The 21,255-nt window shown below is 37.9% G+C and overlaps 1 protein-coding gene across 1 annotated transcript in view; it reads left to right on the plus strand.

The window, feature by feature from the left end:
• The window catches only part of EFHC2 (EF-hand domain containing 2), a gene marked incomplete at both ends in the record, with an annotated part of 180,032 nt that extends 159,081 nt beyond the window's left edge, over window positions 1–20,951 (plus strand). The window contains 2 exons of the mRNA XM_080910521.1: window positions 6,003–6,108; window positions 20,844–20,951. Coding sequence (XP_080766647.1) covers window positions 6,003–6,108; window positions 20,844–20,951 — 214 coding nt within the window. The remainder of the gene's footprint in view (window positions 1–6,002; window positions 6,109–20,843) is intronic.
• Window positions 20,952–21,255: the final 304 nt, after the last annotated feature.

Below are 21,255 nucleotides of genomic sequence, written 5' to 3' on the forward strand. Positions count from 1 at the left end.
CCGGTGCCTTTCTGTAGGCTCAAATGCAGGGTTACTTGAGGTTGAAAAAAAATCTAAAAGAATCCCACATCATGTAGAGTCAATCAACAGAGAATTGACTGTCTGTATAGTCCATATTTGTTAGCCATTTCCCACCTCACCAGACACCTCTAAATTTTCTATTTAGAAATGGAGCTTCTTAGAAATAGCCAATTACTTACTGTCAGCCTAAGTGTTACTTACATCTTATCAACTGCACCCACCACAGTGTCCCAGAGCTTCTCCTTCCTTGTGCATCTAGTATCACAGACTTCTACCAGGGACATCAGAGCACTCTTTCTGGATTCTGTGGTAATGGACACAAACCAAGCGTGACGGGGAGTCAAAGTGGGGCTTCACCGCCTTTGTCTCCCTTCTGGACCTAAGCAGTGAGGTAGCCAGCATAGCAGAAGAAGGGGCAGGTTCATCTTCAAAGAAATACAGACCCACTAATCCTTCCACCTCTGTAGAGGGTGAAAATAGAGCAGCACAGCATTATTCCCAGTAGTGAGGGGGTGGCTGGCTTCTGCAGCTTTGGAACTATTCATCATTCTTGGGAAGAGGAGCACGAACATCAGTCAAGCATCCCATTAGACTTGCTTCTAAGAACTCCCACCTAGCAAGGCCTTAGGAGGCATGTTTGGGGGGGGGCTTTATTATGTAGAGAAGAACTAGAGAGAGATTGCCTTCCCTCCCCCTTCCTCCACAAACATGTCTCTTAGTTTGTGTAGGGAAGGAAATGTTGGATTGCTAGAGCATCAAAGGGAAAGAAGAATTTATGGAGGCTTTAGGAAAACACTTTAGCAGTGTGAGCTGGCACTTAAATGTAAGGAGGCTGACTTTTTAACAAGCACAGAAACACTTAAAAGCCAGAATTAGCCTTGCCCTTTAGGGCAGTCACCCTGGAAGGCTATGCACTGATTTCAACAATGTTGCCATAGAAAGTTCTTCTTTGGAACTGGCTTCAAAGCCCTTTCAAATGAGTTTCTTCCTGAGTAGCAAATCTCCATCCTTTGACTATAGATCACATTCTTAGCAAAACCAAATAAATGTTCTTTGATGAGGAGTGAAGTAGAGAACTCAGGGGGAGAATTTGGACCATGTTTTGGATTGAAAGCCTGGTGTTATAATATAATGTAATCTATTTTTCTATAAGGTCCATAGGCTTTTCCAAAATCCTTTGAAAGAATGTTTGAGACTTGGCAAGTAATTTCATTAGTCATCAGACTAAGAGGTCTCCTTGATGAGTGACAGAATCAATAACCTTTGGGAGCAGCTTTTTGGTTCTGAGTGACCTGCTTGGCCTCACTCCCCTGATTTTCGAAGCTTTCTCTATTTCTGATCTGTTTCTTTTCTCCCTCTCCAACCTCTCCTGGTTTTAATGCCAAAAGGGCCTCATCTCTGGATTTCCCCTTCGATTCTTCTATGAAAACATGATAAATATTGAATGGAAATATATACTATAATAACAAACTATAGCATGAAAACTTCTCACCACATCAGTGGTTCAAGGAAGAATCGATGCTCAGAATTTAGGAGCAGGAAAGAACACAGAGAGACTAATTCCAAGGTAACAGGATCCCAAGTAGGAGTGTCCCTAACTTTCCAAGACTGTTCCTCCTACCATTACTACTGGGAGAAGCATGCTTTAGCTCACTTCATCTGTTTTCAATGCCCTTAAATTTTTATTTGTATAAAATTGATACATGCTTAGAGTCAGTATAGCATAACCATCAGTGGGGCTTTTTGTTTTAAAAACAACCTTACTCTGGCTGATTTAGCAGTCATGTTAAGCCCTTTTAGCTACTTCTGCAATTAATAGAACAGCATACACGTACCACTGTATTTTGACTTATCAAATTTGTCAGTAAAACAAACTAAACTACTATTTTGACGATGACAGAGAAGTTAGCCTGATTATGAGTCTATTATTATTTTTATCTCTGTATGGTCTGAAGATATTTTCTTTATTTCTGGTACTCTGCAAGTTTATGGTGGAACTTAGTGTGTGTATGTGTAGTATGTTTACTACCTTTTGGGGTTCCAATGCAAATCAAATTCAGGCCAAACAGTTCAGCTAAGATGCACTTCTGGAAAAGACCTTCTTCCTAAGGGAAGCAGTTATTTGAACTGAGTTTACATGGACAAAAGGAGCAGAAGGTAAAGAAGGCCAGCAGGGAGAGAGTTTTCAAGTAATGTTTGTGATGTCAGGAGGGGCCAAATTAAGTCATCTCTTGTATACTGTGATAAAGATCTTAGGTTGTATTCTACATGCAATGGGAAGCCACTGGAAAATTTCAAGGAAGGAGTTAAGTGAATGGCTCTATATTTTAGAATAAGTTCTCTGATGGAGGGTGGACTGCAACAGTATAAGAGTAGATAGAAGGACAGCCAACGTAGGAAACTGTTGCTCTAATCCTAGTGAGTGCCGAAAGTGGTTTGAGATGATAGGTTAATGAAAGAAATGGGGAAGTTAGGTACATTTGTAATATGCTGGGTAGTTTTAACTCATGTGACAACTCAGATTGTGCATGTGAGAAGTGAAGCTGAATGTGACCCTAGACCTAGTTGGGAACTTTATTGACTGGTTACCAAATTAGTGAAATATAATAATTCTCAAGTCTAGGATTGAATGAGTGCCCTCTGGAATTCATGGTGTGGGAATTTCCTGACAATTACATTATCTTCTCTAAGAACAAATAGGAACAGTTACTTCATTGATGATGGCATTTTGTTTCCCAGTCTTTTAAAATGGCATGGACTTTCAAAATATCACCTATATGGCAAATGACTACCATATCTTAAATCTTCAAAGCAACCCTGCCTTGAACTTTAGACTCATCGCCTCTATTTTTAAATTATCCGTGTGTGTGTGTGTGTGTGTGTGTGTGTGTGTGTGTGTGTGTGTAGCCCAAAAAATGACTTAATTTGAGTATTTGCAGCAATTCCAGAGGATCTGAGTTTGTTTTTTAACACTCATATTGGGGAGCTCACACCTCCTTATAACTCAAGTTCCAGAACATCATATCTTCCTTTGGCCTCCACCAGTACCCATACATGAGTTACACACCTACACAGGCAGAAATACACACCAAATGCTAGTCTTGCCTCACTCTTGCAGCCCTGCCGGCCTAGTTGCTCAATCAGAAGCCTTCAAGTCATTTCCAAATGTATGTCCTCTACCACTATTGTGTGTGCATGTGTATGTGTATACATGTATCTATGTGCTTCTGAGTGTGTGTGTGTGCTCACACACACATGCACTCATGCCTGTGTGTTCTCATACATATACATATAGTCTTATAGGAAGTATACATGCAAAGTGGCTTCTAGAATGGACAGTTCTTCACTATTGGCACTTTTGTCTAAACCACCACCTGGACTACTTGAGAGTGATTACTAACTGCCCCCTGTCACTTCCATGGTGACCCCGGTATTCTATTCATAGCAGTTAGATTGTTTGAATAAGCTTTAAAATGATATTAAGATCTATTTTCGTCCAAGAATATGCCATAGATTAAAACTGCTTTTTCGAGTTCTGGCAAGTAAGAAACTAAAAAATAAATTGCCAACCTTTTGACTTTCTGGTTGAGAGTCCTCACCTGCTTCTTGACTGGCTCCTTCATGCTGTGCCCGCACATGGCAGAAAGGGCAAGGAATTTCTCTGCATTCTCTTTACTACTATTCTGTATTCTTGTTTATTTCTGGTAGTTTGTGACAGGGTATAACTATAGAGCCCCAGCTTGCCTCAGACTCATAACTCTATCACCTCTATCCACCTTCTGGGTGCTGATGTCACCAGCATGCAACTGTGACATATTCTTGTGACCTAGTTTCCGAAAGGCTTTGCCTTACATTTCACCTCCTGTTACTATCACATTGCTGCTTAAGTTTCTGTGTAGGTATTGCAAAGAGACCTGATCATCCAAAATGTTATAGATCTTATAAGACCTTATAGTCCAGTAGGTTGTATATTTTTCGTAAAAGTCAAAAGATTCAGTATGGTCTTTTTCTCTGACTTCAGGTCCCACTCAGTCTATTAAATGTTTTCTTCAAGGCTCTCTGTAATGGAACACTTTTCACCAAACATTTTTAATTGAGTTTTAATAGTTCCCCAGAAATATATACAAATAAAAGACATAATGGTCCCATATTTTGACTATAAATATGCTCATAAACAGAGATGTCCTTTAAAAGAGTTGAAATGATGAGTGAGCCAAAACTCACAGGATAAACAGTGGTAGGGGGCAACATGTTAGAGTGGGATCCCAGAGTTCTTGGCCAAAGAAAATGTACACAAAGAATTACAGAATTCCCTTTCCTGTGTTCGACTCATGCTGTTTATTCTGTTCTGTTTAGATGGATGAATCTATATTACTTCAGCTTGTAATATTTGGGTGCTATGATATTTTTATGAATTTGTAAATATGAGCGATTATTTTCTTAACACTTTGAAAGAAAAGAAAAACATCTTTTGATTACTTGTGCACATGTTATTTTTTTTAAGAGTAGAACCCTGGAGCAGTGTGCTTAGACTGATATCTTTATCATAACTTTATCATTTCCTTAAATATTGGTGTAATGAGGTTAATAAATAATTCACTTTAAAATTTGGCAAGATGTTGCCAAATTTAGGAAAACTATCTTGAGGTACATTGAGAAGTCGTTAAGCACTATTTGGGTCATTGCAACAATTATGTTGAAATTATCTTTCTGATCAAAATTTCGTTATGTAAAGTTAAAAATGACTTTAAAACCAGAATCCATAATTTTACGATTCATTGGTTTTGACCTAATTTTTCGGTACATATTAATAATTTGTTCTCTTTTGTTCCAAGTGAAAAAAATGGCTTGTTTTTCTGATTATAAATTGAAATCAATTCAGATGATACAGATTAGTCATAATAAGGCAAAATCATTTGACTTTCTAGAGAGGGTTTTCTTATTATAGCAGTAAACTGTGACCATTGTCTCTATTGCTTTTATATAAATATAAACCTAAAGCAGAATAAGATCTGTGTGTATGGGAGATCGTTAAGTGATTGTAAGTGTGCATGTAATACTCTTGCAACAAGATTTGCTTCCTAGCACCCACATCAGGTAGATCACAACTGCCAGAAACTTCAGCTCTAGGGCATCTGATGCCTTCTTTTGGCCTCCATGGACACTGTACTCACATGCACATACCCATCGATTCAGGCAGCACATATACACATAAAATTAAAATAATAAAAACAAAAGAAGGAGCTTAAAAACTGCAATACTATTTTATAACCCTTTTTACACTCTATGTCAAGAATATATTTTTGTTACCTCTAACATGGATCTAAATAACCCCTTTTAATGGCTACATAATAAGTGACAAAGATACCTTTTACTTTTCTTAAAAACCTAGTAATAGTCAAAATTAGTCTTAAACATTTAAACAGTATGTAATTTAAGAACCACAAGAGGGCTTCATTTTTTTTTTTAATATTTCTTTGCTGTACGTATATGAGTACACTGTAGCTGCCTTCAGACATACCAGAAGAGAATGTCGGATCCCATTACAGATGATTGTAAGATACTCTGTAGTTGCTGAGAATTGAATCAGGACCTCTGGAAGAGTAGTCAGTGCTCTTAACTCCTGAGCCATCTTTCCAGCCCAAGATAGCTTCATTTTATTGACATGTATCAACCACTAAAATAAAAAGCCCTTCAAATATTCTTAAGAAAATGTAGTGGTGTTCTTAGCTACCAAAATTTGGCATGACATCAAATGTTTATTGAACTTCTACCAACTACTACCACTGGAAAATTAGATAGATGAGATTCCTGTTTTTAAAGAATATATGTGCTGGGTAGATTGGAAGTAGATAATCAGCTAATAATAAATAATGATAAATCAGCTACTGAAGCATGAGTGATAATATGTTTTAAGGTAAAAGTTAAGCTGTCATTGTGGTCATATATTCTGGAGACTGAATCAAATTATATGCTTTCAGGTTTGAAGACAAAGACCAACAAATAAATTATGGGATATTTTTCTCCCTCCTGAACTGGAGAATGAATCCGACACCTGATTTGCAATCCCCACCATACCTTAAAGAGGTAAATTGAATGTTTATTTTAGAAATAAGCTATGGCTACTTCCCTTATATTTTTTAAGATTCTGTATCTTTAAAATGTCTACCAATGGCATGTAGTAGCAACCTCACTGTTCTTGGAAAGAACATTTTTCTGGGTATTTCTGTTGAAAGCTAATTTACTTTCTATGCTGAGCAAACATAGCTTTAGAAGAACAGAACTTTGTTCTTGCAGTTGAATCGCTTTTAGCCCCAGTTACATCCAATTATATAGAAAATGGGATGGTATTCTACACTTATAAATAGATAATATCTTATCAAGGGATTTTGGTAATATAATTATAATCTATAACAGCAAATCTCAAATGGTGTCAATGTCAATAACCCTTAGTATATCTGTGGCTTTGTGTGCAGGTTTACACTGTATGAAACACTAGAGTATGTGGATTCACATTTTACACTGGAGCCAATCTAAGTTCAATAGGCAAAATGCTTGGTTAGGAAAATCAAAGTTTATGTGATCAGATGGAGGCATTTAGCATTGTGGATTTATCTGCATTCTTTAAGATATCTTTGTCTTTGAGGAGAGGGTGGACAGGTAGTAGTTTGTATTTTAACATGCTCCAGAAATTTATTTTTTAGGGAAAACTTGATAAGTCATGTAGTTGATAATCCCAGAAAACAACATTTATTCTGTCTCTGCTGACTAACTCGTTCTGGCCTGAGCTTGTCTAGTGCCTCTGGTAATAGGCCTCACAAGCATATAGCTTCTCAGGAGTATCAGGGAAAACCTTAGAACTTCCAGTTGGTTGGGGGACTGTATTGGCCAAGAGAGGTGGGGTTAAAATCTGCCTGTTAAATACACTTGCTTATCTGAGCAATATTAGGAGGATTAAATTTCAAACCTCATCCACGTGTAGATATAACATTTTGATAAGTGAAGGATCCACTCTCAGCACATTCTCTGCTTTGGTCTGGCATTCAATGATAATATTACTCCCTTTGAAGAAGCCTCTCCCTGTTATGAAATCAGTACACTCATGTTTAGAGTTTGACTTGATAGAGCCTGCATGGGATGCTTTGGAAAGAAAGTACCTACTTCTAATTCAAAACAAGGAATACCACATCCCCTTGAGGAGGTTTCATTTGACCTTTCAGAGATAGACAGTTAGTAAGGTAGGATAGTAAGATGGCATGGTGGTGTGCAAAGGCATCCTTAAAGGAGTGGTCTGAGACATGTCCCAGCATAGCCCTGGAGAAACGCCTGTGGCTGGAGTAAAGGCTTATGAGGAAGACTAGAGAAGAATGAGGTTGGAGATGCTGTTAGAGGTAGATGAGCTTTGAATAGTATTCTGGAAGGACTGGAGACCACTAACAAATATCTATATTTCTGGTTTTAAACTTATTTTAATTACACACATTTATGCAACATAGTCTGGGAATTTTAAATATGTTTACAATAATCAAATGATGGCAATTAGCATTTACAATGCCTTCATTACTTAAAAAATAAATAAAACAGGCTGCCATGCCATGTAGGTTCAATAAGTAGCTGAGAATGGCCTTGAACTCCTGATCTCCAAGCTTTGTGCTAGCATTATAGCCATACACCACCACACACACCTGGCTCCTTAATTTTTTTTTTCAATTGTTTGCTACATTTTGCAGTACTTGAGAACACACTCAAGGCTGAGAAATCTAGTCCCATGCTAGACAGACAAGCATTCTAACTACATTTTAAATTGTTGTAAGGTGTACCATCAGGTGTGAAGTGGAAACTTAAGGTTTTTTTTTTTTTTTTTGGAAAGTCAGTTATGCTGGTTGGTGTTTTGCTGGGGTAAACACATGAAGGGGTGTTTTCCTGAAGTGGTCACAGGTGAAAGACTAAGGCAGACTCATGAAGGAATGTTTCACTGAAGCAGACACAGGAGAGAATATGTTCTGCTGAAGCAAGCATGTGAAAGGACATGTGATGAGGGATTCTTTACTAACAACACACATGTATTGCTCCACCTTACACTGCATAGTTGAGCTCCATTTGTCAGGACTCCATAGATAGAAACCCACCAAACGTTTTCTGGTGGCGTGCTGCAGCTTCTTGCCACTTCTGCAGACTCAGGCTGATTGGCAGAGTGATGTTAGTTGAGACATGCACATCCTGAGGCAGGACCCATGGAGGACATGTGGTATTTGGAGGAAGTATAAAAAGGATTCAATGAGGGAGGCATCAGGGGGTGAGTGGGTGGATGACCATCCTCATAGTAGCAGGGGAGGGGTAATGGGATAGAGGATATGGAGGGGATTCTGGGAATGGGGATAACATTTGAAATGTAAATAAAATATATCCAATTTTTAAAAACCTTGAAAACAAAAGGAGTCAGTGGACAGTGACTGGAGGTTGAGTTTGGCTTGGTTATAGAGCTAGCTGTACAATGATTGTTATCTCAAGTCTTTGCTGATCTTCGCTCCACTGAGAGAGGCACAGCAGAGAACGTTTCCCAGACTTCCTGTTGGCCTTAGTTTCTCCTGCTCACTCTTGCCAAGGCTGAGGCCTGGCTGTTTCTGCTAGGTCATACTACCACTGCTGATTCATGTTTGCTATCCTAGCTCTGCTGAGCTAGACTGCTAGTATATCTGTGAAGTGCTTGTGATTTCCAGACAACACAGATGGGTTCCCTTCCAAAGAACTATTTCTAAACAGATCCACTCCCCTCGTATTCTTTCTTTCCCAGTGCCTCTGGTGGGTGATGGGCTAGAAGGGAGGTTAAAATGTTTAAGAACCATCATTAAAAATAGGTTTTGAAAAATTAAAGATACAGGCCATTTTAGGGGCAAGGCTATATAGGATATGTCAAACAATGGTCCCTTTTATAGAATTGGAAACTCAATCTCTGTCATATCCTATTTCTTGACCTCAACCAATCACAACCTGTAGTTATTCTCTATCACCTTTATCAATACCTTCCTCAGGAGCATCGTTTGCCCTTTTCATGGAGCTGTGTGTGTTGTGGTGGGAGGGGGAGGTTGTAGGGGGTGGGGTGGAGTTCGATTGTGAAGTTCTTTGATGTCTCATTGTCAGGTAGCCCCACTAGGAAGTTCTTAGTGTCCCATTACTATATACCAACCACTAGTCAGAAATCTTAAAAGCTCTTAGCTTGTCTCTTCCTTCTAGAAACTTGAGGTGGTAGATACTTTCATTTCTATTTTAGAGGCAAAGAAGTTAGGAAACAGCGAGTATATGGTACAGCCATAATTTTAAGTCAGATCTGTGCTACTGCAAAGAACAAACAGGAAAAATATTGGCTGAGGGTATAGCTCAATGGCAGTATAGGTGTTTAGAAAACACAAGGCCCTGAGTTTGTTCCTTAGTACCTTTGATACACCATCTCACTACCATAGAAAGAAAATTTGTCTTTTTGATATATTGTTGGGGATATTAAAGCAATTAATCAAAGTCTAAGATACCATAAGAGAAGGAAATCAGTACTGACATTTGCCCTGGTACAAAAGAGGGTGTGGTCAGTATTCTACCTTTCCATAAAATAGTCTTCTATTCAGTGTCAACTATGATACACTTGTCTCATTAAGACAGCTTTCATTGTTCTGAGCCTGCTTGGTCATTCCTAGTCCTGACCTTTGTAGCTTATATCAATTAATTGCCTCCCTAGCCCTGAAGCATCTTTAGCTGCATAGTGAGAGAGATATATTGGATAGAAAGAGAAGGGAATGAGATGGGAAAAACCATCTTCCTCTATGCCAGTCACATCCACTAAGTGCATAGTATCTGCTCAGAGTTTCATATAACTGAGATCTAGGTTCCAGTAACTGCCCCACGTGCTTCTTCATTCAGACCCAGGGGGTTGCACTAACTCTTTGTTATTAGCAGTCACTGGGAAAGGGAAGATCTACTGTTTTCTCACCCTCACCTCCCCCAATTCATCCTACAACATTGTGAATACTGCCCATCCCCTATACCTGCAGATTCTATCCCTATGGCCCCAACCAATCACACCTGAAAAATAATCAAGAAAAAAATTGTGTCTACCCTGATCATTTGCTTATACTTTTCTCTTTGCCATTGTTTCCTAAATGTAATACAATGGTATTTTCATAATATATACATTTTGTTAGGTACAAGATATCTAGAGGTGATATAAAGTATATGAAAGAGGGCTGGAGAGATGGCTCAACAGTTATGAGCACTTGTGGCTCTTGAGAAGATCCAACTTCAGGTCTCAGCACCTACCCATTGGTCCATAACTATTGTAGTAAATATTAAAAAGTGTTGTCCTAGTGCCAGCTCCCGCGGGGCCATCTGGCACTGTGGGGAACTTATAACTTGGCACTCCATGCTGCCTCTAAGAACTCAGGCACAGTTCACTCCACCACCCCTGCTGCTTCTGTCCCTGGTAGCCTATAGCTTCCCCAGTGTTTTGATTTAACTCACTTCCCTCCGCTACCTGTTACAAACATGACTCTACATCCATTAATTTATCAAACAGGTTTATATATTAAATTCTCAATCCACAAGTCCTTTATACAATAAGCTTACAACCAGTGGACAAAGATATCAACTGCCCATCTACATGAGATAAATTAGACCCATAGAAACCCTTAGAAATAATCATAATAACTTTATCATAGCTAGAGATTCTCAGAGAGAAACATACATGTCAGATTCCATCTTCTTCCTCCCTCAATCTCCTTTTCTTCTTCCTCTCTTCTGCTCCTCCAGCCTTTCCCCACCTACCTCTCCACTGTCCAATCATGTATCACCTTAACATAAACCTACATATAACCATCTTTAACTCATATTCTGATAACCACTCTGGATATCCAGCCTGTATGTGGCACACATACATGCATTCATGCAGGCAAAGCACTCATACACATAACAGTAAGCAATGTTTTTAATATTGAAAGTGTGTGGAAGGAGTGTATAGGTTCTACATAAGTAAAGTGCCATTCTAAAGGACTTAAGCATATGTAGATTTCTGTATTATGAGTAACTTATTTACTTTAAATACTGAAGGATAAGGTACTTTATTAAATTATTTGTCATTTACTCTGGTTGTGAAAATATTCTTTTCCCTAAGGAACTCTGAATGATGTCTTATTTTTACTGATTGACAACTTTTATTGTTCTTTTCCTTGCTTTCTGTTTCTCTTTCTTCCCTTCCTTTTCCTAGTCTATCACCTAATTAACTGTTCGACATTTCAGAATTGATGATTTAGAAATGTGGTCATACCACGTATATTTATTGATCTGCTTTTCCTATTTCATTATGGAGAGTTACTCCAGTTCAGTATGCATAGACCTAAGCCATTCTTCAATAAGTATAGTGTGGTTATGTAACAAACAATTTAGCAGTCATTTCCCTGTTGATAGGCATTCAAATTGTTTCTACAATTTCTTGCTTCTGAAAATGTGGTATCTTGTTACTTTAATTATTATTTTCCTAATAACCATTGAGCTTGAATAAAATTTAACCACCCTTTGTGCTTTAATACACAGTAAGAAAAACATTTTCCGCAAATCACTATTCACATTATAATGAAACAAAAGTTTGATGGAAAATTACTAATTTAACTACATATGGAACAACATCTTTACCTTTCTTACTTTCTCTTCCCCCAACTTCGCTTTACTCTTTCTTATTTTCTCCACACCCACTTTACTTTTTTCTTCTCCCTCCCTCAGCTCTTATTTTCTCCTGTTTGAATGTTGTTCTCAAGTCATTATGTTGATTTCATCGCCTACAGAAGAATCACCACCCTGTATGGGAAGGCTAAAAGTATTCAGTAGTTACACTTCCACAATGTTATCATCTACCATCTCTGTCCCCTGGTACCATTTCTGAGCCCTGGACCTAAAGGACTTTAGATAGTATCAAAAGTGCAGTGTTATAGACTTTAGGTCAAACCATTTTTCCAGTCAACTCAGTGACAGTGTACACATTTCTCAAACTTTTCCCATTCTTTTTTTAAAGGTGTTAAAGTATTTCTTTCATTAAGGTTGTTGAGAGGAATAAGTTGATATATATGGGAATGTTCTTGTAGCAGCAGCAAAGGCTTAAGTATTAGGTCCTCCTATTGTTCATAAAATGGGGCTCTGTCTTAGCACTGAGTTTGGAATGATGTGGTTAAAGTCCAGGAATGGCAAGCTAAGCATCTGTGTGGGAGTAGGGTCTGGATGGACTCCCAAGGTCAGAAAACTGCCCACTTTCTCTAGTACAGGAGATGACCAGTTAGATGGCTTTCAATAACTTTCAGCAATGATGTGACTAGCTCTCAGGAGGTTTTCAGTATTGCCACCATTCAGAATCTAGATAGTTCCTATCCTGAGTTGAATGTTTTCCTCAGCATAATCTCATCCCTACAAGAAAGCTGAACAGGCCTTAAATATCTGTATCATTGTTAACTGATATGATGTCTTACATTCTCCTGATATTATAACAAAATATTCTGATGAAAGCAGTTTCAATAAGAATGAGGTTATTCTGGATTATAGAGGAAATAAAGGCAGAAGGTGCTTGAAACAGCTAGTCTTATGACATCTACAGTTAAAAGCAGATTGATGATCACATATTTCTACCTAGCTCCACTCTTTCTCCCCCCACACACACTTATATAGAACTAAGACCCTATATAGGGAATATCAGCAAATTTCCCACCTTAGTTAAAGTAGTCAAATTTCCACCATAGACATGCTGAGGGGCACATTGCCTAGGTGACTCTAATTTCCATAAGGTTGTTGACTAACACTAGCCATCACAGTGACATTTTGGATAGGAGTTTGAAACAGTTCTTTATTATAGCCTGATTGACTTTAGTGCATGGTGTGTACAGAGAGAGAGAGAGGACAGAGGCTAAGGATAAGGATCATATAGTTAACTAGAAACTGAATAGGTATCTGGGTACACATGATATAGGATTGGACAGATGGGTCATCTAGGAGTTCCAACAAGGAATTTAGTAGTTAGCACTAGTCAGCAATCAGAAGGATCCATTTAGCCAGTTCTCAATCGTTGTGAAAATGATTTAACATTAGGAACTATTGACAGAAGTTCAGATAGGGTTAAGGGAATCAAACAGGCAAAGAAACAGTTGGGTGCTAGCAAGAGGACAAAGGCTTTATTTACCATGCCTAGAGAAGCATGGAAGATCCAGTGTTACTGAAGGATAGCTAGAACTAGAGCTGAAGACAGAGGGATCTAAATACTGTCCCACTATGTATACCACCAAACCATGGCCCAGTAGAGAGAGCAAGTGGAGAAAGAAGAAATGAACACTCTAATTTCTGTCTTAACTTACATTCTCAGACTCTGACAACACTTCTCATTGGCAGAACCCACCTTGACACAGGATGTCTTTGATGTAGTCTACATGTGACTGTTTCCCAGGGCAGAAAGTAGAATGGATGAAAGGTCTTAAGGGCAAATAGGCAATGATCCAGTCCACTCTGTCATAATAAAGGACTTTGCTTAGGAGAGCAAGCCCATTAGCCAGATCTAAAGTATCACCTAGACTAACAGCTTCCTTAACAAGTAGGGTATCCAAAGACATATTCAAGGTGTACCAAACCTCTTCCTACTGCCATACATTATCTCACCTTTTATGACATTTTATTGCCCCCCAAACCTTGCTAGATAAGTATAATTCTCATTTTGTAGATAACAAAGACTCAGGCATTCCTAAAATAAGAAATATGTTGTCATGGGTAGTGCCAACTGGCTTTTGTTTGGTTTTCGTCAGAGTGTTATTATACTGGATATCACTATTCACATTAGGCTGATCTCGAACTCATAGCCAGCTTCTGCCTCCAAAGTGCTGAGATTTAAGGTATACACCACAATGCCTAGCAAATCAATGTTTTTCACTCTCTTTTTTGGCAACATTTTCAAAGTTGTTTCTAATACTTGTAAAATTTAACAGTTGAAATACAGGGTTAATATCTGTTCTCATTATGTTAAAAATAACTACCAAACACAAACTAATTGTCTAATAGCAAACAGTAGCCTAGTAGAAAATGATATTTGGGGGGATCTGTTATGATATAAAGCATTGACTGACATGTACTTAAGTAATATGCAAACCTATCACTAATATTTACAAAGAGTTCAAGTCTCTTTAAAAACGTCATTTACCTGAAATGCATTTTTAAGGAAAGAATTCCTGCTTGGAAGCCATACCCATGTGCAGCTCAGATCCAGATGATGCTCAGCCAAAGGGAAGCAGCTCTGAAACACTAGATGTAAGGAGACATGTGAATCCCACTCCACCTATAAAATTTTTCTTTTATTCTCAGGATGTTCTTGATGAGCTCAAGAAGTATTTAGTATTTAGTATTTTCAAACTGAACTTCCATTTGGTTTGCTAAAATTTAATTGCTTTTATGTGTAGTTTTATACCTAATATGATTATCTCTAAGGCTGCAGAAAGTCTAAGAAAGAAAAAGACAGAGGGGGGAGGAAAGAGAGATGAAAGATAGGTAGATAGATAGATAGATAGATAGATAGATACATACATACATACATACATACACACATACATACATGCATACATACATATATACGCACATACATACATAGAAAAGGAAGAAAAGTAAAAAGAAAGGGAAAACTTCTATGTATTTGTAGATATGTCCTATAGAAATACTCTTTTCTGAAAAGGAAAGAAAAAAGATTCCTTCCTAAAAGAGTAGAGGGAATAACAGAAAAATCACTAATATGACTCTATCAGCCTTCCATTTGGGGAGAATAAAAATAACCCTATTGCAGTGAACCATGGTCTTTAATTGGCTTCCAGTCTTTACCCCTCATGCATCTAATGACCAGTGCTACAGAAGAAAATTTTAAGCTAGAAGAAGACATAATCTAATTAAATTTCCTTTTAAAAATGTCAAAGCAAATAAATCCAAGGCCTATTGGCTCACACACAGCTTTGATATTCCCACTGGGTTTGCATCTGTTGCCATCATCTCACATCTCTTCTCATTTCAGGGTGCTGGTGTGTGTGTGCGCGCGCGTGTGTGTGTGTGTGTGTGTGTGTGTGTGTGTGTGTGTGTACAGATCAGCCATTATCTCACACCTTTTCTCATTTCAGGGTGCTGGGGTGTGTGTGTGTGTGTGTGTGTGTGTGTGTGTGTGTGTGTGTGTGTACAGATCAGCCATTATCTCACACCTTTTCTCATTTCAGGGTGCTGGGGTGTGTGTGTGTGTGTGTGTGTGTGTGTGTGTGTGTGTGTACAGATCGGCCATCATCTCACATCTCTTCTCATTTCAGGGGCTGGGGTATATGTGTGTGTGTGTGTGTGTGTGTGTGTGTGTGTGTGTGTGTGTACAGATCGGCCATCATCTCACACCTAAGTTTGCCTGGAAGTTGCTTTATTCCAAGATTTGTTGGTGACTTTCATGTACAAGTGCTTAACTTTGATAACTGTAAAGCTACTTTTTGCCTTTAGAGGCAAAGGTGGAAACAAGATTTTGCTGTTAAATAGTTGAGGGGAAGAAATTACAAAGCCTAGAAGAGGTTAGAAACAGTGGCAGAGGAAGTAGGTAATTACTAAACGGTATAGTATTAAACTAGATACATGGGGAGATAGATGCTGCTCAATGGTTCTGGGAAATGCTAGGATCTCACAGAAACATGTATCTCAGAATTAAACTGGCCAAAGTATAAGGAATCTATAGTATTGATCCTCCAGTCTCCTTTAGACATTTATTGATTGATGGCTGCTCTTCAACATAGAAGAAAGGAAATAATTCCCTGAGACTTGGTACTTGCCCTAGGTGCAGCCAAAGTGAGCCTCAGAGGCCAACAAGAAGCATGGGGCAAATAATAAATATGTTTGGAAGTCAGGCTGGTGTGAGCTAGTTTGAGTGGACTAAAAGGGGCACTGGCAGAGCTTATAACACAAAAGATTCCAAACATGTTCCACCAGAAATCTGTCTTACAGAGACATAAGCAGATATGTCCTCATCTGGAATGGAAGGCATTATTATCTGTGGATGATCCTTCTTTCTGTTGTAGGATTACCATGTGCATACACTTACACACCTGTTCAATTCGCATGCCTGGGCTGGGAGATTAGCTCTACAGTAGAGCACTTTCTTAACATCTGCAAGGCCAGGCTTCCATCCTCTGCAAGAAACAATCCACATCAAAAACTTACTGCTGTAAACACTGTTATCTGTAGTTTCCCTTTACTAGCTAATTTAGAAGGAGTAAACAGTCAATATTTTAACTCAGTACCCAGATTTTCATAAAACTTCCCTAACATTTGGAATTCTTACAGATTTATTCAAAAGAACAATAGGTCATTAATAATTTGGGGATTTTATAGATACTCTCAAACCTGTTTCTTTAAAAAAACAAAACATAACATACAACAAACAACAGCAACAGCAACAAAGGGACCAGACATGTGCCAACGTGTAAACAAAATTATAAAGGTGATACCTCTTCTTCTGTTTCATTGGTATCCATAATCCCATTGCCTGGATGTTTGAAAATCTCCCTGCATCCAATTCTCTTTCCATCCCAAATATGATTCCTTAGTCCATTTTTAGATAATACCTGTGACAACATCCCTAAAATTGATGGGTGGCAGTGGATGAATTCTACTCCATAGGGTACCACACATATCTCTCTGGAATTTCTCAGAAGTCACTCCAATCAGGAACCTAGAGATTGGTAACAAAGGCAAAAAAGAAATGATGGTGGGAACTGGTATTGAATTGAAACAAAGCACAGCATGAGAGTAGTCTGAAAAGCTCTGCAGGGGCCTTGGGGTTCAAAGAAAGAAATGGACTATTGTTACCTTCTTCCCTCAAATTACCCCTCATTTGAATTCTGGTTATTTATTTGAGTTTTGTTTTGCTTATTAGACTGTTGCAAATAAATATGGTCCTCATATACAAATTCTTGAGTTATTATTTCAGTATAAATTCCTACCATTTTTCTCTTTGATTAGTAGCATTTATGTCATAATCCCCTGCTAAAAAGCAACATAAACCATAGCTCCTTTTTGTGCCTGGTAAGATGAGGGAGAATTATTGATACTGACATATTTCATGAATAATAAGCCCATCATAACTGTATGAGTGGCATAATGTTTTATTTTTGTATTAAATTTTTATTTAAAAATCTCACGAAGAAATATGCTTTTGAATATATATATTAACATTAATTTAAATTTTAGAAAACTTTTAAGGATGGGTTGAATATTGGAGTTGAATGACTTATTGAGCTCACCTTTCATTGATTAAAATTCTGTGTTTATCATGTGACTCCCTAATAGCTGGTATAAGGAAGGACATGTCACTAAGGTCCATGACTACTAAGGTCTATGTGTTATAGACTATCCAGAAGACCCTTTAAAATCTGTATTGCCATTGTCTCTCTGAAGCATAATTTCTTTCATACTGCCAGTTGGTGGTTTGGGCTCTACAACTCTAAGAGTCCCAGTGTTTTCTGGCCTCCTAAGGCACCTGCACTCATATAACTTCTCCTCCCCAATGCTTAATTAAAATAGTTTTTAAAGAACTTCATTGTTTTCTCCCTTCCTTAATGAAAATAGTGACCAAATGTCATGATGTCAGATCCAAACCAGAAGCTTATGAATAGGCCCCTCCATTTTATGGAACACAGCACACTACATAAACTTAGCTCTAGAGCTTCATTGCTGGGCAGACCATTCAGTCTCCTCCCCCGCTGACTTGTGATTTAGTTGCAGAGAAATTAATTCATGATATGCCTCAGTTTCCTTTTTCTGTGGACAGGTATTATAGTAACACCTACCTGTTAGGGATTTTCTATGACAAATAATGTAATTCATATCAAACACTTAATCGTTGTTATCATGTAGTAAGTATCTAATATATTTCTTGTTACTGATGTACTAGGTATTTATGAGGCACAACTCTGCAAAAATCTGTGACTAGTTCACAATTATAACACATCTCTTAGATTCAGATTTTGTGTCCTAGTTAAAGATGCAAGTACTTGGTGTCCTTCGGATTCTATATTAGTGTTATTGATTGCTATAGCTTGACAAATCACCAACATCTCAATGACACTGGAATTTTTTGTACCATCCTGAACTCTAGCTCTATGCTACATGAAACTGTATTTCTAGGATTTACCAGAGCCTCTCTCTTTTTGATGTCCATTTTTATCAGGTCTTTGAGAATTTTACACAATACATTTTAATCATCGTCATTCCTTCTGCCAATATCACACATCCCTATCCACCCAACTGTGTGTCTTCTTTTTCTTTTGAAAACCTCCAATTTGTATTGCCCATATATTATTTGATGTATGTGGCCTTCCACTGGAACAGTCCACCTACCAAGAGCCATACCCTTAAAGAAAACTGACTGCCTTGCTACCAGTAGAAGCTAATAGCTCCTCAGCTAGGAGAAAGACTTTGTTCCCACCTCTCCTCTACGTGCTAGGGTTTTGTCTGGCTTGAGCTTTCACAGGTTTTGAGTCTGCTGTCATAATCACTATGCCTTGACGCATACCTGCTATGTCTGAAAAACACCATTATCCTTATTGTCATCCACTGCTTCTGATTCTTATAGTCTTTCCACCCCCTCTTCTTTAATGATCTCTGTACCATAATGGGGAGAGGATGTGATATAGATGTCCCATTTAGGGCTGAGTACAGACTCTATCTTGATGCCCCATGAACATATAAAATAAAGTTTGTGATTAGGTTTTCCCTCTGATCCTCATTTCTTCACTTAAAATAACTAAAAACTCCTATCCTGCTTTCTTATATTTCCTATACCCCATACCAGCATGACTTCATCTTGATAAGCTCACCTATGAGCATTTGCAGTTACCTTCTGAACTGTAGAGGATCAGAATGTCAGCGTATCTTTCTGTGGGGGCATATAGTTTAACCCTAACGTTTCCCCTTTTCTTTTCCTACCATTTCGAGTCTTGGACACACACACACACACACACACACACATGTTTACACTGTTGTTCTAGGACCACAATGAATAAAACAGCACAAAACCAAACATGAGAAAATTATGAAGTCAAAACATGTAAACACAGGATTATGGGGCTGATGCTGGTCTGACTTGACAACCTGAGTTCAGTACTCAGAAACCACAGGATGGAAGTAGGAAACTGATTTTCACAAGTTGTCTTCTGACCTCTATAAGCATTACATGCCATAGATTTGTGTTTGCAAGTGTGTGCACATACACATACAAATTCAATAACTTTTCTAAAATATGAATTATAGTTGTCTTATTTTTTTATTGCCTGGCAGAAGGGTTGTAGTTTGCTTACATCAGTGTATATATATATATATATATATATATATATATATATATGTGTGTGTGTGTGTGTGTGTGTGTGTGTGTGTGTGTGTGTGTGTGTGTGTGTGTATGTGTGTGTGTAGCATATTGTGCCATGGCATCATGATAACCAGAGTAGTACTGGGCTACTATAAGTATTTATCAGCTCTATTGTGATTTTTCACGTTTTGTTATTTGTTTAATTTTCTTGGAGATTTTTGAGGATAATATGGGATTAGAAAGCTATTTTGTTTGCGTTTAGCTATTACTATATATAGCTCAGGCAAGCCTATAACTTACTCTGGAATACTAGGTAACTTTAAACTCATAATCTACCTGTCTTAGCCTCCCAGGCCTTGATATTAGAAGCATATAGCACCAGTCCTGGTACCATCATAATGTTATGAGACCACTGTCATTTGTATAGTGCATTGTTGATACAAAACATTGTTTTGTAGTATCCCAGTGTATATAAGATATATCTAAAGATAGAATGAACAACCTACTACTTTTAATGGTTTATTGAAGAAACGGTAATCAAGCAGCTGGTAGAAATACTATGTTGGATATAAAAACTTAAGTTCTCAGTACTCTGTGTGTGTGTGTAAGTCAACTACTGCATTAATGCTGCCTTACTCCCAGACTTTTAGTGTTTCACAAGACAAATTGATTTTTTTTTCTTGTCTATGGGTCTGTAGGTCAGCCAGCTGGGTGTGGCTCATGATTATAAGTTGGGCCTTGTTGTCTCCATTTCTGTCCTTCTAGAACCAGCACATGGACCTCCCATGCAAAAGTCTCTGCCATTTGTGTGGTCATGTTTCTCTCAGAGGGACAGGAAAACCTTCCTTTTCTCCTTCCTTCTTTTCTTTCTCCTTCCACCTTTCTGCATTTGCTTGTTCCTCCTCTTTCATCAATTCATCATTTCTTTGTCTTTCTTCTACACGTAAGAAGTGGAAGTTACATGATAAAGATTGGGGATATGCAATTTTAATACAAGGAGGAAGCAAACAAAAGCAAGACTATGTTCTTCCTCAAAGTCCTTCTGATACCAAAGTTGAATGTAGAAAGCTCTACTCTTTTCTTTTAGATGAATACTTTATGTTTGTGTGTGCATTCGTGCCTGTGTGCGTGTGTGCGTGTGCATGCATGCATGTGTCTGTGTCTGTATATTAGGAGCCCATGAAAGTCAAAATACAGTGTTAGGTCACCTGCTAGAGTTATGGGCAATTGTGAGCTACTATGTGTATATCCTGGGAACCAAACCCAGGTCCTCTGCAAGAGCAGTAAATGCTATTTCCCACTGAGACATCCATCTCTCCAACCCAGAAACAACTTCAACAGAAGTTTATTTAAAGAGTAAAAAAAAAAATGTAGCACTGAATTTTCAAAACTGGATGTTGAAATGTGACTATAATTGTGTTCATGTTTGTTTTCTTTCCAGAAATGCGAAGACGTTTGGGTGGGAATGCCATCACCTATTCCTGTGAAGTACGTTAGGTACTTAGACTTTTTGGTGGATGTGTATGGCTTAGAGGAGAACATGCCATGAAGGTTTTGATCAACCCTCTTTGATTTACTGTTCTCATTATGCCATGTTTATTTTAATAGATACAATTTCATTAAAAACAAACAAAAATAAGAAACAAAGTTTGTATTAAATGGAAATCCATAAACCACAATTAATTTTTTGTCATGGTAGTTCCTCAGAACAGCTTGTTATATTGCTGATGTACCAGCACTATTAAAAATACCATTTAAAACATTGTTCACCATTTTATTGTATGTATTATTTATGAATGCCAAATAATCTTACAACAATTTCCATCTAATATAATTTGATTCATTGCAATGTG

Source organism: Micromys minutus, assembly GCF_963924665.1.
Source record: "Micromys minutus genome assembly, chromosome: X".
Classification (NCBI taxonomy): Eukaryota; Metazoa; Chordata; class Mammalia; order Rodentia; family Muridae; genus Micromys; species Micromys minutus.